General features: G+C 39.0%; 1 protein-coding gene across 5 annotated transcripts in view; it reads left to right on the forward strand.

The window, feature by feature from the left end:
- Oca2 (oculocutaneous albinism II) overlaps window positions 1-18,554 on the forward strand; it is a 296,926-nt gene that overhangs the window by 156,449 nt on the left and 121,923 nt on the right. For all 5 annotated transcript variants that reach the window (NR_157030.1, NR_157031.1, XM_006540700.1 and 2 more), the window contains 2 exons: window positions 17,690-17,749; window positions 18,342-18,446. Coding sequence is in view for 3 of the 5 variants with exons in the window: in XM_006540700.1 (XP_006540763.1) it covers window positions 17,690-17,749; window positions 18,342-18,446 (165 nt within the window). In the remaining 2 variants the exon portion in view is untranslated. The remainder of the gene's footprint in view (window positions 1-17,689; window positions 17,750-18,341; window positions 18,447-18,554) is intronic.

The following is an 18,554-nucleotide window of genomic DNA, read 5'->3' on the forward strand; positions in this document are numbered from 1 at the left end:
TACCATGTTTGGGTATGGGCCTTCAGTTTCTGATCTTTCCAAGACTTTTATCATGAATGGGTGTTGGATTTTGTCAAATGATTTCTTGGCTACTAAGGAGATGATCATGTGGTTTTTGTCTTTGAGTTTGTTTATATACTGGATTACATTGATGGATTTTCGTATATTAAACCATCCCTGCATCCCTGGAATAAAACCTACTTGGTCAGGATGGATGATTTTTTAATGTGTTCTTGGATTCAGTTAGTGAGAATTTTATTGAGTACTTTTGCGTCGATATTCATAAGGGAAATTGGAGTGAAGTTCTCTTTGTTGGATCTTTCTGTAGTTTAGGTATCAGAGTAATTGTGGTTTCATAGAATGAGTTGGGTAGAGTTCCTTCTACTTCTATTTTGTGGAATAGTTTGTGCAGAACTGGAATTAAATCTTCTTTGAAGGTCTGATAGAACTCTGCACTAAATCCATCTGGTCCTGGACTTTTTTTGGTTGGGAGACTATTAATGATTGCTTCTATTTCTTTAGGGGATATGGGGCTCTTTAGATTGTTAACTTGATCCTGATTTAACTTTGGTACCTGTTATCTGTCTAGAAATTTGTCTATTTCATCCAGGGTTTCCAGTTTTGGTGAGTATAGCCTTTTGTAGAAGGATCTGATGGTGTTTTGGATTTCTTCAGGATCTGTTGTTATGTCTCCCTTTTCATTTCTGATTTTGTTAATTAGGATGCTGTCCTTGTGCCCTCTAGTGAGTCTGCCTAAGGGTTTGTCTACCTTGCTGATTTTCTCAAAGAACCAGCTTCTCCTTTGGTTGATTCTTTGAATAGTTCTTCTTGTTTCCACTTGGTTGATTTTGCCCCTGAGTTTGATTATTTTCTGCCGTCTACTCCTGTTGGGTGAATTTGCTTCCTTTTCTTTCTAGAGCTTTTAGGTGTGTTGTCAAGCTGCTAGTGTGTGCTCTCTCTAGTTTCTTTTTGGAGGCACTCAGAGCTATGAGTTTCCCTCTTAGAAATGCTTTCATTGTGTCCCATAGGTTTGGGTATCTTGTGGCTTCATTTTCATTAAACTCTAAAAAGTCTTTAATTTCTTTCTTTATTCCTTCCTTGACCAAGGTATCATTGAGAAGAGTGTTGTTCAGTTTCCATGTGAATGTTGGCTTTCCATTATTTATGTTGTTTTTGAAGATCAGCCTTAGTCCATTGTGATCTGATAGGATGCATGGGACAATTTCAATATTTTCGTATCTGTTGAGGCCTGTTTTGTGACCAATTATATGGTCAATTTTGGAGAAGGTACCATGAGGTGCTGGAAGAAGATATATCCGTTTGCTTTAGGATAAAAATTCCTTTAGATGTCTGTTAAATCCATTTGTTTCCAAACTTCTGTTAGTTTTACTGTGTCTCTGTTTTGTTTCTGTTTCCACGATCTGTCCATTGATGAAAGTGGTGTGTTGAAGTCTCCCACTATTATTGTGTGAGGTGCAATGTGTGCTTTGAGCTTTACTAAAGGTTCTTTAATGAATGTGGCTGCCTTTTCATTTGGAGCATAGATATTCAGAATTGAGTTCTTCTTGGAGGATTTTACCTTTGATGATTATGAAGTGTCCCTCCTTGTCTTTTTTGATAACTTTGGGTTGGAAGTCGATTTTATTAGATATTAGAATTGCTACTTCAGCTTGTTTCTTCAGACCATTTGCTTGGAAAATTGTTTTCCAGACTTTCACTCTGAGGTAGTGTTTGTCTTTTTCCCTCAGATGGGTTTCCTGTAAGCATGTTGGGTCCTGTTTGTGTAGCCTGTCTGTTAGACTATGTATTTTTATTGGGGAATTGTGTCCATTGATATTAAGAGATATTAAGGAAAAGTAAGTGTTACTTCCTATTATTTTTGTTGTTAGAGTTGGCATTCTGTTCTTGTGGCTGTCTTCTTTTTGTTTTCTTGAAGGATTACTTTCTTGCTTTTTCTAGTGCGTGGTTTCCGTCCTTGTATTGGTTTTTTTTCTGTTATTATCCTTTGAAGGGCTGGATTCGTGGAAAGTTAATGTGTGAATTTGGTTTTGTCGTGGAATACTTTGGTTTTTCCATCTATGGTAATTGAGAGTTTGGCTGGGTATAGTAGCCTGGGCTGGCATTTGTGTTCTCTTAGTGTCTGTATAATATCTGTCCAGGATCTTCTGGCTTTCATAGTCTCTGGTGAAAAGTCTGGTGTAATTCTGATAGGCCTGCCTTTATATGTTAATTGACCTTTTTCCCTTACTGCTTTTAATATTCTATCTTTATTTAGTGCATTTTTTTTTGTTCTGATTATTATGTGTCGGGAGGAATTTCTTTTCTGGTCCAGTCTATTTGGAGTTCTGTAGGCTTCTTATATGTTCATGGGCATCTCTTTCTTTAGGTTTGGAAAGTTTTCTTCTATTATTTTGTTGAAAATATTTGCTGGCCCTTTAACTTGAAAATCTTCATTCTCACCAACTCCTATTATCCGTAGGTTTGGTCTTCTCATTGTGTCCTGGATTTCCTGGATGTTTTGAGTTAGGATCTTTTTGCATTTGCATTTTCTTTGATTGTTGTGCCGATATTCTTTATGGAATCTTCTGCACCTGAGATTCTCTTTTTCCTTCTCTTGTATTCTGTTGCTGATGGTAGCATCTATGGTTCCAGATTTCTTTCCTAGGGTTTCTATCTCCAGCGTTGCCTCACTTTGGGGTTTCTTTATTGTGTCTACTTCACTTTTTAGGTCTAGTATGGTTTTGTTCATTTCTATCACCTGTTTGGATGTGCTTTCCTGTTTTTCTTTAAGGACTTCTACCTGTTTGGTTGTGTTTTCATGTTTTTCTTTAAGGTCTTGTAACTCTTCAGCAGTGTTCTCCTGTATTTCTTTAAGTGAGTTATTAAAGTCCTTCTTGATGTCCTCTACCATCATCATGAGATATGCTTTTAAATCCGGGTCTTCTTTTTTGGTGTGTTGGGATACCCAGGACTGTGTGGGGTGGGAGTACTGCGTTCTGATGACGGTGAGTGGTTTCGTTTCTGTTAGTAAGATTCTTAAGTTTGCCTTTCACCATCTGGTAATCTCTGGAGTTAGTTGTTATAGTTGTCTCTGGTAATCTCTGGAGTTCGTTGTTATAGTTGTCTCTGGTTAGAACTTGTTACTCAGGTGATTATGTTAGCCTCTATCAGCAGACCTGGGAGACTAGATTTCTCCTGAGTTTCAGTGGTCAGATTACTCTCTGCAGGCAATCTCTCCTCTTGCAGGGAAGGTGCCCAGATATCTGGTGTTCGAACCTGCCTCCTGGCAGAAGTTGTGTTCCAGTCACCAGAGGTCCTAAGATCCCGTGGAGGGTCCTCTGGCGACCTTGGGGGTGTCCGCAGACTCCTTCCCTGAGGTGCCCCGGACGTCGACCAGAAGGGAACCCAAATAATTTATAAAGATTAAAAGTTTATTTAGCATACATATTTGGGGACTGCAAGGCCAAGAGCACACTCCTGACATATGTGAGGAACTTCCTACTACATTGTGACATGGCAGAGGGCATCACATGGTAAGACAGAGCCTGTGTGCTGGCTTGAGTCTCTTCTGTTCTTTACACAAAGCTGCTACTGTCATCACAAGGGCCAGCTTTCATGAGCTCATCTCATCGTAAATAGCTCAAAGATTCACCTCCAAGTTCAATCAACATATGAATTTGGTTTCCAGCACATGAACTGTAGGGAAGATATTCCAAGCATGTACAGCAATTGGGAATGAAGCAGGTGAGGGGAGGGGAGGCAAGACTCTCCAGCCCTGGGTGCTGGGCTCAACTTCTAAGGTGACTATCAAGTCTGAATTGTTAATAGACTTTCTTCTCTAATGCCATGCGCCATTTATCCTTCTGCTTGTTAGTCTCTACTTATTTCTGTGATGAGCCAGACAATCATTGTCACAGACCCAGAATCTTACTGAAGTGCCAAGGCGTTTGTGATCAGGGCTGCTGTGATGTTTCAGACAGTTCTTGCTTCTCAGAAGGAGTAGGGATAACCCATTTGATAATGGAGTTTGTCAGCTCTGGACCACTACTCTTGCCTATGTGATGATTCTAAGTCTTTGGAGCCACAGATGGCCAAGCAGTACCTGCAGTTTCAACACAGCAGACCTTGCTTCGGCCAATAATGCATGTCTGCTAAGAGAGTCTTTTAGATTTCCTGTGTGAGAGTGTCTTTATTTCCTCTTCATTCCAAATGGACAGCTTCATTTCTTCCAGCACTTGAGAAATACCGCAGCATTTTCTTCTGTCCTTGCAGTTTCTGAGGAGAAGGTTACTATCACTTGAGTTTGTGTTTCCTTATAGTTAATACATAAGCATCTCTGGTTGTTTTTAAAGAGAGTTGTGTGTTCTGTTTTTACACACAGAGTTTAGAATGGACTTGGAAGCTTTCTTTGAATCACTTTGTTATGATTTTCCTGCAATTTGTTTGGCTGATTAAAAGTTTGTGGTTTTGTCAAAGTTGGTGACTTTCGGCATTTGTTTTTAAACCTCCCTTTCAGCTCTAGAATTGGAAAATTCTGTTACCCTTTTAGGACTCCAACGATACAAATACTAGATTAGAGGAACCAGTCTCACAGTTTTACAAGGTTACCTGTTGAGATGAAACCCTATTCCTTTGAGGTATCAGACTATTTCCTAAGCAGGTGGTAGGGTAACCATACAAGTGCCCACAGATGCCCTGGCATTATTTGCCAACCAAAGGAACCTCAGACCTTGTGTCAGAGAGGACTGAGACTCTAGGGGTTTACTGTCATAGGATCCCTTTTCTTGTCATAACTGGTTGTGAAATGCTGGTTTGGAGGCATGGCAGACACCTTTCATCTATGTTCCTTATCTAGGAACCAGTTTGGAGTCCTTTTCTCAAGTTGCCTCTTACTGTTTCTCAGAGATGATGCTATTGAGTAGTGATGACAGTAGGAGACAGGGGTTTTGTCCTAGGTATGGATTGAAAGATCCTTTAAGTTATATGTGCATTATTTTTCTCTTCCTCTATATCATTGGATTTTTACCTGGGCATTTTATCTTCCCATACACTGATCGAAGTAAGATATTGGTAAAATTTCTTTGCATCTATTTTCCTAGTATCTTGAGACTATAAATGCTATTTGTATTCTTTTAGATGTTAACTTAAAAAATTTATAGAAGACAGGGCTGGAGAGGTGCAGGCCTGTTAAATAATAAATTAAATAACCTTTTAAAATGTACAGAAACATGTAAATTCATCTTTATCTGGAAACCATAAGATGCCATGAAAGTCAGCAGCTACTTCAAACCTACTGGCAAGTAAGTGGAGTTCGTTACTGGCTTCTTGGCAGGCTTGTGATCTGAGAGTCTTGAGTTTATAGACTCTTGCCAATGATATTGAAAAGTCAGCCCTCACTTCTTTGGGAAGACAGCTGAGCAGCAGAAGCCCCTCTTTACTGCCATTGAGCACCCTTCCCCCCCTTTTTCAAGAATAATAGCATTTTGTACCTTTGACAGTGGTACACTGTCCTAGCTGCATTTGGAGAAATCCCCAAGTCTCAGCTATAAACTATGTAGATACACAAACTTGCTTCAGATCCTGTTTGTTCATATTAATACCACCCCTGCTCCACACAGTGGCTGCTTGTTGGATATTTGTGCATTTGCATTGCCACCTCTCAATGGGAGCCTCTTTCCAAGCATGTTAGTGGCTAGCATCTGCTCCACATCCATCCTCATGAAGGTCCTACCTCACCCTGTGGAAAGAGCTTCTTCCCGTGCTTTTCATTTTCTTCCATCAGCTTATTGTCTGTTCTACATGATGGTGATACTCCGATAGGCATGTGTATGCACCTGTATGTGTGCAATTCTTGCTTTCTGTCTGCCTTCACCAGAATTTAAGCTCCAGAAGACCAGTGAAGTGCTGATGTTGAACCGTAGCACTCCTCACAGTATAACCTGCATAGAAAGCACTCAATAAATACGTACAAAGAGAGAACTACATAGATGAGATTGAGCATTGTGAGATGCAGAATTATGCATCTATAAAAGTATATATTTTTGTTAATTCAACAAAGGCTGCTGTCATTTGTTGTTTGGAGAGTGGCTTTCAGAAACAGTCAGCTAGGAAGGCTTCTTGTCAGAAGAATTTCTTTTTATCCCAATTTCCAACTGAGAAGAAAGCAAAAAATAATGTTATCACTGTTAGAGAGGTTGGTGATCTCTTGTTTCCTGGGTGATGAGTTCTGCATGCAGTCCTGTATTCTTTTGTCTTTGAAATGAATAATCATACCATGTTTTTCTTCTATGGGATATAGAATAAATAGGATTGGCTATTAACTTACAGATGCGTCCAAAGCCTGCTAATTCTGGTGTGGAGGACCCTGAGAGTTGCCTTCTAACTTTTTTGTAGACAAAGGAACATGGGAATTCTTGCCTGTTGTTCTCTCTTGCCTGTTGTTCCTGTGGAAATGCTGTCTTGCAAGTAAGATCACCAGTGATCTCCATGAGAAGACACATGCATAATTCTGGGGAAAATTAATACATGGGCAATTTTATTTTTAAATTTTGTGGCAAAGATGACTTACAATTAGCTCTTTGTCAGTTTTCTTTTTTTAAAATAACCTTGTTGTGACATTACCCCCAAAATAGCAGTATAATTCAAGTTTATTTAAAACGATTGTAATTATAATATATTCAGAATGCTTATAAAAATAAATAAATGCATCAGCTGTTAAACATGTAAGAATATTTTATGTTTCAATGATTAAAAATTGGATTATTTTTCTTAGGTCAGAATTTAAAATAAAGCAGACACTGTGAGAAGAAAAAAAAAGTAAAGAAAAAAAAAAAAGAAAGAAAATGAACCCCTAAGGCACACTGCTTTCTGCCTGACTTCTGAATGTCAGCATTGGTGTTCTTTTCCCTCAACACAGTCTCTGAGAGAATCAGGCCGACTGTCCCCTTTCTCTTTCTTCTAGAGTTGCTCTTGTCCCTAACTCTGTAGAGGGTTCTGGGTTGCATGAGGCTCTGCCTCTGCTGGAGCCCTCCTTGGGTGTATCAGTGAAGAAGGGAAGATAGGCCCAGGAAAAGCATATTCTCCTTCTAAACTAGACCTGGGTTGTATTATGATATCTCTATTTCATAAGAAACAAGAACTTTGACTCCAGTTTTGCTTTATAGCTGTAAACCCACTAAAGTCTATTCTTCCCTCTGCTTACAACTGAAATCTGGACAAAACAGAAACTTCAACAGCTCATGGACTCTGAACAATAAGCAAAGCCAAGTAGGTGTTGGAGGGGAGTAGAAACCTTGAGTGGCTCTCTTATGAATGGGTCTCCTTTTCTTTCTTTCTTTCTTTCTTTCTTTCTTTCTTTCTTTCTTTCTTTCTTTCTTTCTTTCTTTCTTTCTTTCTTTCTTTAATCTCTTTGACTGTCCCAGGGTAGGCCTCTATCATGGGGTGTCATGGTGATATTGATTGACAGCATTTGTCTTGAGGAGCCAGACAGGATTGTCTGTGGGATGGAGGGGCAGAGGATTCCAGAAAAGAGAACCAGAAGACTCAACCAATTCTGTGCATGGTCTTCACAAGTCTCACAAGTATCTGGATATGTGGGGCTCTCTCAAACCACTTTAACAAGATCTGCCTCAGAATTGCCTGACCAGCTCAAAAATCACAAACAGGTGCCAGGCAACCAGTCTGGAGAGTTGGTCTGAAACTTGAGCCACTGTAGTCTCTAGCTGACCACTAAACTATGCTCATGAGAGATGGACTCCCGAGTGTGAGAGAAAATGTGAATTTAAACTACCTCAAAAATTTGTTTTGAATACAACCAAAGCTAGCTTAAAGAGAAAATTGTGGATGAAATACATGAGACAAGAAATATCAAAAATCATCTGATGTTCTACTTTAAGAAGAATATGAGAAAAGAATGAAGACAACTAAATAGAAAAAAAAATCCCAACAAAGATGAGAATATCATCAACAAGAAAGAAAGGAGAAATATATAAAAATTCAGAGAGAAAGCTAATCCTTCACAAAGAAATCAGAGAATACATGGTTCCAATGTGAAAAGAAAATGGGGCTGTAATCCAGACACTACAGATTTTAAGGTAACAATGAGAATATATAAATACATTTACAATAATCAATTCAACAATTTACATAAATGAAATACTGTCTTGAAATAGAACACCCTGAGTGACTTAAGGTGCAATAGATAATCTGAATACTATTATATCAATCAGAGGAACTGAATTAATAATGTAAATGTTTCCATCTGGGAAAGTTCAGACACAGCTGACATTTCAGTAGAACAGAATCCCATGAAACCATTCAAGAGAAAATATCTCGTTTTGTAACTCCTTGGATATAGGCATTATGGGAGAAAGAAACCATGACTAACAGGCCTCATGAAGACAGACCTAAAAATATTTAGCAAGATAATAACTGGAAGGCACAGTATTTAAAAAACAAAACAGTTTTATTTCAGTAACACAGTGTTGACTTTAACATTCTGAAGTCAAGCAATTCATTCTTTGTCCTAACATTATAGGGGAAAAGCCCACGTGATCATTTCAATAGATGATAAAAAGGCATTCAAAATTATAATAAAAACTTTCAGAAAACCATGACAGGTTTCTGATGACAGGAACTTTGGAAAATCCTAGAGGCAATCTCACATTTGTTGTTGAAAAAACAATAACTCTTCCCTACCCCCCCCCCCCGGCCCCCAGCTGGGAGATACACTTGGGTGCCCACTCTACCATGCCACACTATGTTCTCTGGATAATGTAGTTACTGTCTCAAAGAAACAAAGGATGGACAGACAGCTCTCCGCTTGCAAACCACATGGTTGCAAGTGTGGACAATCCATCAGGTGCCCTATCAGAACTGAAGTAGAAACGTGGGAAAGAGATGCAAGGTGGTGCTCACCCACCTTCCTGTCACTGCCTCTGAAGACCTGGGCGAACAGTTTGGAGATGGAAAGAGCTACTTTGATGGATGTTTTTCAGTTCCTGTTGGCTGGTTTCATTGTTTCCAGACTGACACCTCCCTCAAGGGGTGTGCAGAGCCAATGGCTTCCTGTGGCTAGGAGCAGAAGTCTTAGGAAGGTCCAGAATCCCAAGGGGGCAACTTCAGGCCCTGCTCCCTTTAAGCAGGTCCCACTTCCTGATCACCAAAGCGATTCATCCGGGGAGAAAAAAGTTTTCAACCAATAGTAATGAGTCAGATGATTATTTGAATGGAAACAAAAAGAATGCTAGGGCTTTTTTTCTTTCATTTTTTTACACCTTATCTGATTTTGTTGTTTCTACAGGTTTACTTGTTTATCTTAAAAAAATTAAGAAATAATAATAAAATTTGATCATATTTATCCTCTCAGTCAACTCTTCCCAGATTTACTTCCTACTTTTTTACTTATTCAAATCTGTGATCTCTTTTATTTTCTTACCTTTGGCTGCAGTATAGTTAACTTACCAGTGGTAACTTTTATAAGGAAAACTAACTCTCTCCTAGTAGCTACCAGTTGCCAATAGCTCCTTGGGTAGAAGCAGGGCTTCATGTTTACTTAGGTTGTCCATACTGGGATGTGGAGTTCTTGGCAGCTCCGGGGATTTGGACCTTGCTGGCCCAGTGAAGGAATGATGAAAAGATAAACACAGATACATAGAAAACTTGGGATTGGATTGACTGGGCTCTGTGATAGAGAAACAACAGCACTCCAGGAACTCAGCGCACTTGTTGTAAAGTTGAACAGGGAGGCAAGGCAGATCATGGCATATAGCTGAACCAAGGATGCAGCTTTAGATAATCTTGGGAAGCACGGCAGGGGAGCATTCCTCAGCTGGTAAGCATCATGAAGAAAAAGCTACAGTGAACATTTTCAGCACACACTATCAACATTTGCACTTGGATCTGAGGGAAAAAAATAATATTATTCTGAGTCTCACCTTGGCCAGGGACTTATACTACAATGGAGCTCAGGCATTGGAGTCCTTGACATGTCCATGCCTTCCAACAATACACATTCTCTCAAGTCTTCATTACTCAGGGATTTCTCCAGGATTAATGTGGTTTGGGCTTGTAAAGGTCTTGCACATGCTACTGTAACTGCTATTAGTTCATTTGTCCTGCTATCAACTGCCTTGTTGCTTTCAAAGGACACAGTTTCCCTGTATTCATTCACTGTCTCTGAATTTTACAACTTCTAAATCCCCTCAATTGTCCCTGAGCCTTGAGAGAAGGGACACATTATAGATGTTCCATTTAGGACTAAGCCTATGATTTGCAGGCTCTTATTTTCTGTATCTTGGTCATGATTTGGTCTCCATGTTGATCGCTATCAACTGCAAATAGAAGCTTCTCTGAAGAGGGTTGAAAGATGCATTAATCTATGACTGTAGCAAGAAGTCATTAGTAGTAAATTTAATATTATGTCTACTGAGCAGAATAATAGCAGTTGGTTCTCCCCCATGTCTTATGACTTGACGACCCATAGGTTCTCAGCCCTATAATTGTGCCAGGTATTGGTTTCCTCTTGTGGCGTGGGACTTAAATTAGGCAGAAAGTGATGCTTGTCCCATGGATTTTTATGCCATTACCAGTGAGCATGTTTTGAAGGTCAGTCATTAGTGTGGCTACGTGGTTCACAGATGGGTGAGGTTGGTGATTACTTTTCTCCTTCAGTAGGATGCGTGGCATCTTCTAGCCATATGAAAGCTGGCTGGTATTGAAGAGGCTTCTGATAACTAGTGTAATAGCTCCAGTGATGAAAGTATGAGGTGTGTTCATATCCTTCAGTACTAGGGTCTTATAATCAAGTTCTAGTGTAACTAAGCACATTGGCAATTGCCTGCAGTATTTGGTCATATTTAGGATCTTACTGGCCAACAATTCCGAAAGAAGAAACTCATTTCTGCAACTAGTCTTTTTATTAGCTAGCCCATAGTTTAGTGTTTAGTAGGGGCATGGTTGTCCTATTATATATTATCTACAATTGTGTGTGTGTGTGTGTGTGTGTGTGTGTGTGTGTGTGTGTGTGTGTGCATTTAAGGGAGCTTCTACAGCAATATAAAAAGATCTTCATATGACTTTTTGGAAGGGTATTCAGTTATTTACCTGCTACCCATTTCTCATTTGAGTTTAGCGACAGCCCTTTTCTTTGCTTCCTTGCTTCCTTGCTTCCTTGCTTGCATCCTTCCTTCCTTCCTTCCTTCCTTCCTTCCTTCCTTCCTTCCTTCCTTCCTTCCTTCCTTCCTTCCTTCCCTTCTCCTCCTCCTTCCTCCTTCCTCCTCCTCCTCTTCCTTCTTCTTTTTTTTTTTTCTAGACAAGGTTTCTTTGTGTAGCCCTGGCTGTCCTGGAACTCACTCTGTAGGCCAGGTTGGCCTCGAACTCAGAAATCTGCTTGCCTCTGCCTCCCAAGTGCTGGGATTAAAGGTGTGTGCCACCACTGCCCGACAGCCCTTTTCTTGCTGATGCCACACTTATCTTTTTTCTACCATCCCATTTGTCTTTATGATTTTCTCTGTAATTAGACTTAATAAAACCATCAACTGTAAGTTCGATACTTTAATATTTTCTACTTTGATAATTATTATTATTTTTCTTCCTTAATATTGAAAGGCTTAAATTCCTTTTTTTTTTTTTAAACTTCTGGATAATTGCCTTTCCATTTTCATTATGTTTTTCAGTATTTATATTTAAGACTGTAGATTTCTTTTCAGCTCAGCTTGGCAAACCTCTTCAGGCTTTCACATGCACTTTAATCATGTTTATATTCTTCATACAATTACATTTATATTCTGTGATGTGCTATGCATGTGGAGGTCAGCAGACAACATGGGGGAGTTGGTTATCTCTTTCCATCACATGGGTTCTTGGGACCAAACTCAGTTTGTCAGTGTTGGTTGGCTTTTACCAGCCAACCAACTGAGCTATTTTGCCAGCCCCTGTGTTCTTATTTGTTCATATTATTTTTATTTACATTGTACTTCTAGACATATTACTCCATTATTTTTGTAAAATGACTATGGAATTATCTACTTGGAGTAGTCATTTTATTTATTTATGCTTCAGATACTTTTAAGTCTGTTATTAGTCATGTATAATTTAGAATTGCTTGCTTTTATAAATAATAAAGAGAAGCATGAAGCTTTCATTTGTTAAATTAGTCTTGGTACATGTTTTCTTCTGCTCATTTATTTTTGGGCACCTTTAGCAAATGTTATCTATTTGGATTTTATATTTTTAATCCAGTGTGACAATCTTCAATATTTAAGTAAGACTTTTTTATTTTATTTTATTATTTTACCATACCATTTTATTTCATTGCATATTTTATTATTATTTTAAGATGAGATTATTCTCATCTCACACTTGTTATGTAGCCTAGGTTGCTCTCCAAGTCATCTCTGTACCTCAGCCTCTCAAGTGCTAGGATTGTTGTATTGTGTGTGCTACCACATCTGGGTGAAAACACTCACTTTATATGTAATGACACTGCAGAGACCTGGCTTTACATCTATTATTTTATTGGTTCTATGTTTTTATTTTCAGCCTCCCATTTTGAATTATTTAATTTGATTGAGAGTATTTAAAATTCTAGTTTCCCACAGTTATACATTCCATATTTTTAGTGGTTATGTGATTTAGAGACAACCTTCATCTTTAATTCATAAAGGACCAATTTGAATTGACATCTTAAGTCTTTTCAACCTTTGGTTTCTTTAAACAAAATTCTTTTTATATCTGATACCCATGAATTCTCATTTGTTAGATGTTAGTTCTTTCCTGTTTTAGTTATTTCTACTTGTATCCACATCTCTTGCCTTCTTCTGTCTTTGGTGGCCCTAGACTGTAATTTCAATACTAATCTTAATTTTGGGACTCAGAAGAGCCTACATTAGTCTCTTGGGATGACTTGTTCCAGCCACTTGTGCTAAAAAGAATTGTATTCAGCGTCTTTTTGTTTGGATGCAGAAGGGCCTGCATTTTGCTGCCCATCCTTCTGAAGGTGGCAGCAATGAGTTATTGTGCTGGCTTATCTCTGGTCACAGTTGCTGTGTTCTGCAGGGTGCTGTGAGTTATTATCACTCCCTTTTCTCTACTGTATGTCATTGATGGCAATGAGGGATGCTCATAGTCTTCAAGCACACACAAACACAATACGTTATATTTGTCAATTTTATACTTGAGAGATGGAATCGCCACATACTTACCTAATTTACCACTTTATATAGTAAGACACAACATTTGTATTTTCCTTATTTTTTATGTATGATATGTTAGATATTTCAAAATGAGTTATTTGGTGCAATGTTCAAGTCTGTTTATGATATTTTTATTTCTTCATACTATACACATAGACTCAGAGTTTATATAACACTAGGTATCTACATTGCACATAAGATAGGCACTGTATATTGTGTAGAAACATGCACATATGACCATCTTTACATGTCATCTGGCAGAAAATTTTAAGTCAGACATCTGATTTATCTCTTAGTCAATGGTTCCATAAAATAAAACAAAAGGTTTAGCTGCATTTAATTTTTTAAATGCACATTATTGTTTAATTAAACTTGGATTATATTAGCTTACTAGCTAGTAACAGGGATTTATTTTATTGTCTTATGAGACTCAGCCTGTTTTCTGGGATATTTGTGCTGTTATATGGCAATGGTAGAAGCATTATTATCACCCATGGTGGACACAGCACAATATCTTACCGTGTACAAGTCCACCCCATAGCAAGGAGTGATCGCCTTGCTCTGCAGTAGCTGCTTTGCTCACTGTGACAGATTACCTCAGAAGCTCAATACCTCAGAATACCTCAGAAGGTCTATTTGGCTCAGTTTAAAAGTAGCATTTATCCTGACAGGGTAATTGTGACAACAGGTAGTTGTAGCTGTGATGACAGATGGGTAAGGCTGGTCACGTGGAACAAAGTGAGGAACTGGAGAGAGATGGGGACTGGTGCACAGGTCACTTTTCCCTTTGCATTCAGTGAGAAACCTAATCAACAGGAATGGTGGCTCTCATATTCAGGGATCGGTCTTCCCTCTTTAGTTAAATCTCTCTGAAAACTCCTTCACAAGCCTACCTAGAGATTTGACGTCTACATCAAAGTCTAGCCAAGCTGACATTGAAAATTAGCTATCATAAGTCTTCTTGTCAACTTGACACCCAAATCCAATACTTCATGGTTTAATATTTCACATTTGTCTAATATCTTCATGCTCATTTCAGAATACAACATCTATTTAGTCCATATCTGAGAGTCTTCAGTATTTTAAAGCTCCAATGCTGTTCAAAAGTCTAAGTGCAGAATCCCTACTGGGGTGCAAGCCAGGTCATAACTGTGAACTTTTATAAAGTCCAAAGTGATAAGAAACAACAACAAGAGTTACAGGCTATATATTTCCAGTGTTCAAAAACACTCAGAAAACATTCCCATTCCAAACAGAAGGGAAGGACCATATTAGGCAGTTCCATATCTGGTTCTTAGGTCAAGGGAGGGAATCGTTTGGGCTCCAACCATTTTCACCTCTGCAGCTCTATCACCTGTAGCAACCTCTCTTGGGCTGGGCTCCTCTCTGTGCCTGCAGCTTTCCTTGGTAGACATCCATGGTTCTGGTAATGTCAGTATAATGGGGTCTCCATTATAATTTAGGCCTCAGCACAATAGCTTCACTAGAGGCTCTTTAAGGATTTCTTGCAGGAATCTTACCCTGAGTCACAATGCCTGGCCTCAGCATATTTTCTGCACCTTGGTGGAAATGTCCACAACTCTATAACTCTTGTCTTTTGCATACGTGTAAAAACAAGCACTATGTGGATCATACCACCCATTTTACTGCTGGGTTAAGGTTTAGTTTGGCAACCTGACACTGTTGGAGTAGCCTCTCTGCATCTTAATGGTTAAACTTAGGAAAATAATTCTCTACACGGTTGTTTTGGAAAACATAGTGGCATTTTCAAGTCAGACTTCCTTCTTTCAAACAATTTTATAAGTTGGGGCCATCCCTATTGTCCCTATGTAAGGGGGAAATGTTTCTCTTAAATGCTACATACTCACCTCCTTAATCACAGCCACATTTTCTGTACCCATCTTGCCTGCAACTCTACAGTCACTTAGACTCATTTCCTCATCAAACTGCAAATTTTTCATGATTTTCTGCTCTCTCACTGAAGACCTGACCAAGAGCAGTAAGTGCAGGGTGTTTTTCTCTATTGGTATTTCTCCAACAAACAACTTAATCCATTACATCTGAGTTTAGCTTCACTGAAGTTTTCAGGATAGAGGCTGAAAACAGATTTTCTTTCTTTCTTTCTTTCTTTCTTTCTTTCTTTCTTTCTTTCTTTCTTTCTTTCTTTCTTTCTTTCTTTTTTTTTTCTACAACATGAATGACCTCCAGCCCATTTAATGGTAAAATCTTGCTCCCCCTGGGACCTCATAGGCACAGTCTCCAATGCCTGTTGCCTTTGACATCCTGGTATTTCAAGCTTCCACTAGAATGGCCCATCAATGCATATAGTGTTCTAGGGCTTCTGTGGTCTCCGCTATAAAGTCTTCCACATTCTTCCACAAGCCACTTGCCAATGCCTAAGCACCACATTGTCAACTTGACTGGATTTAGAAGCACTATGGCCATGATAGTGTTTTCAGAACAGTTTAACTGAAGGGGAAAGACCCACCTACATGTGGATGATACCCTTATATGCACCAAGGCCCTAAATTATTATTGAAGGTAAAAAAGAGTTCCTGAATGTGGATTCATTGTGGCCAATGTCCTCATGTTCCTATTGTCATGCTGTCCCTGCCATTATGGATTATATCCTCAGCCTAAACCAACTCTTCCCTTTGACTTTACTTTTGCCAATGTATTATTACAGCAAGAATCAGCTCTACCCCCATCCCCGCTGCCGTAACAATCTTCTGTATTATTTTTCACATACCTATAACAAAATACTTACTTGGCAAAAACAACTTACGGAAAGGAGAGTTTGTTTTGCCTCACTTGTGACTATAGACATGGCAGTAGAGTCATGAGAAAGATGGTCATATTGTGTCCATGGTTAGGAAGTAGAGAGAGATGAAAGCTACTCCACTTGCTTTCCTTTTTCCATTTTTAAATTCAGTCTGAGACCCCAGCCCATGGAATAGTGGGTGAGTTTTCCTTCTTAAATGCTATCTGTTTAGAGCACCCTCACAGACATTCCTAGAGGTATGCCACTGAGGTGATTGTAATTCTCATTGTGTTGATTTTGAAGTTGATGATCTCCAAATATTGGTATCCCTGGAGCTGAGCAGCCCTGTTATGGGTGGATTATCTTTCTTGTCTAGTTAATGTTAAAAACTAAGTTCATCAAGGCCTCCTCTTCCCCACAAAACACTCAAGATAACAATATAACATATATGCAAAGGGTCTGGTGCAGACCCTTCCAGGCCCTGTATCATTGGCTTCAGTCTCTGAACCTATGTGAACCCTGCTGAGTTAATTCAATGGGCTGTTTCCTCCTTGCCCTCCATCGTCTCTGTCTCCTGTAATCTTTCCTCCCAGTCTTCCTTTGGGTTTTCTGAACTCCAAGGGAAGAGACCAAATGGAGAGACTGGGTTTGTCTCTGACTCTTTTGCCTGGTCTTGGGACTATTTTCTTCTTATTGGGTTGCTGTGGCCAGCCTTGACATGAGGGCTTCTGCCTTGTCTTAGTGTATCTTGTTTTGTTTGGTTTGATTGTTGTCTCTTGAAGGACTGCTCTTTTCTGAAGTGAAACTGGGAGTCGGGGAGTAGATCTGACGGAGAGAGGAGGTAGGGGGTGCTTGGAGGAGTAGAGGGAGGGGAAACTGTGGTCAGAATTTATTGCATGAGGGAAAAAAAATCTATTTTTAATGAAAAAAAATCCAAGTTGATTCAGAGTTGTGTTTGAGGTTACAGCTTTATCATCTTCAAATAAAATCCAACTGGAAACTGTACACATGGATCAGGATACTGTAACTTATATTTATGCACATTGAAGTTGATTTTCAAATATTAATCTCCCTTCAGTGGAAATCCCAGTTAAAATGCAATACACTGAAGAGGTGATGGGCACCTGGGTTGCTGTCCTATCCCAGTGCTGTGTCCTCTTCCTACGGTCAAGATTGTGGTGTGAGCAGAATTTCTTGAGTATCCACCATCTTACTCTGCTCGTCTATATTTCATTGGACACAGGCTCTTATGGAGGCAGATTTACTATGTTGGGAAAATGTCATGTGCCTCACTAGATATACTTTAAAACAAACAAACAAACAAACAAACTTGCGTCAATGGTTTTAAGAACTGAAAATTTAAACTCAAGCCTTTAAAATACATTGTGGATATATAGTTTATTTAAAAGTCCCTTTTTGTGGATTGACATTTCTTTGTATGTGATCAAATGGTATGTTTCTTATAGACCTTAAAATAAAGGGATTGCCTTCTGTCCATGTATAAATGTAGCATAGATGTTAACATGGATCAGTGAGGGAATTCCTGCCCTTGCTGTTGTACATTCTCCCTCTGTGCATCTTTATGTGTTTGTATGATAACAAATTACTTATAGACTGTGTTAAGGAATATGGTCTTCAATGAGAAAGGATAACCTGTGCCTACCCTATGTTCTCTTTTTGAAAGACATCTGAAATCTGCACATACTCTCACTTTTAAACATATCTTTTCTTTTAGGCATTGACACATCTTCACTTAGTAGAGTATGTTGGAGAACAGACTGCCCTACTAATAAAGGTACATTGAATGTTCTAATAGAATATGTTCAAGCCATTATCCTTTGATTTTTGTTAAAAGAAAAATGAACAAAAGAAGTCTGATAAGAGTGTTACATTAATTATGTCAAAAGCACTGACGGGAGCCTACTTTACCCTGGGTAACCTAGAGATGAAGGGGATACTTGTCAAATAATATACAATTATAGATGCTTGCTATCTTGCTTTTGCCTTTAGTTACAGTAAGTCTAAAAAGGAGTAGCACATAGTAAGTGAATGCTGCAGAAATTCCCATCTTAGGATTCTGCTGGGCCAATCTGTGTGGTCATCAGATGTTAGTAAGTAATGTACATTTTTCCTCACATAGAGCTATTTGGCTGAGAATGGCTCCTCTCCAGTTACTTGTGGCCAAGGTATAGGTATGGCCCTCATTTGCATATCTATGCTTACCTGGGTCTTATCATGTATCAGAAGAAAGAGTAACAATCTTTTGACTCTTTTTGTGTATATGGTTTAGTATTGCAGTAGTTAATGCATAATGTGGCTATCATCATTTTGTGTATATGGTTTAGTATTGCAGTAGTTAATGCATAATGTGGCTATCATCATTTTAGATGGTTCCAGAAGATCAGCGCTTTGCAGCTGCCATTGTCCTGATAGTGTGGGTCTCAGCCTTGGCATCATCCTTGATTGACAACATCCCATTTACTGCTACGATGGTAAGTGGTGTGATCCGTGTGTTTAAGGCCAAGCTCTACCTGTTCCTATCTGGGCTCATCCTTTTTCTCCCTAAGAAGCAGGGCATGAAACCAGCTCCTCTGTTGCCC

The sequence above is a fragment of the Mus musculus genome, chromosome 7, assembly GCF_000001635.26.
Source record: "Mus musculus strain C57BL/6J chromosome 7, GRCm38.p6 C57BL/6J".
Lineage (NCBI taxonomy): Eukaryota > Metazoa > Chordata > Mammalia > Rodentia > Muridae > Mus > Mus musculus.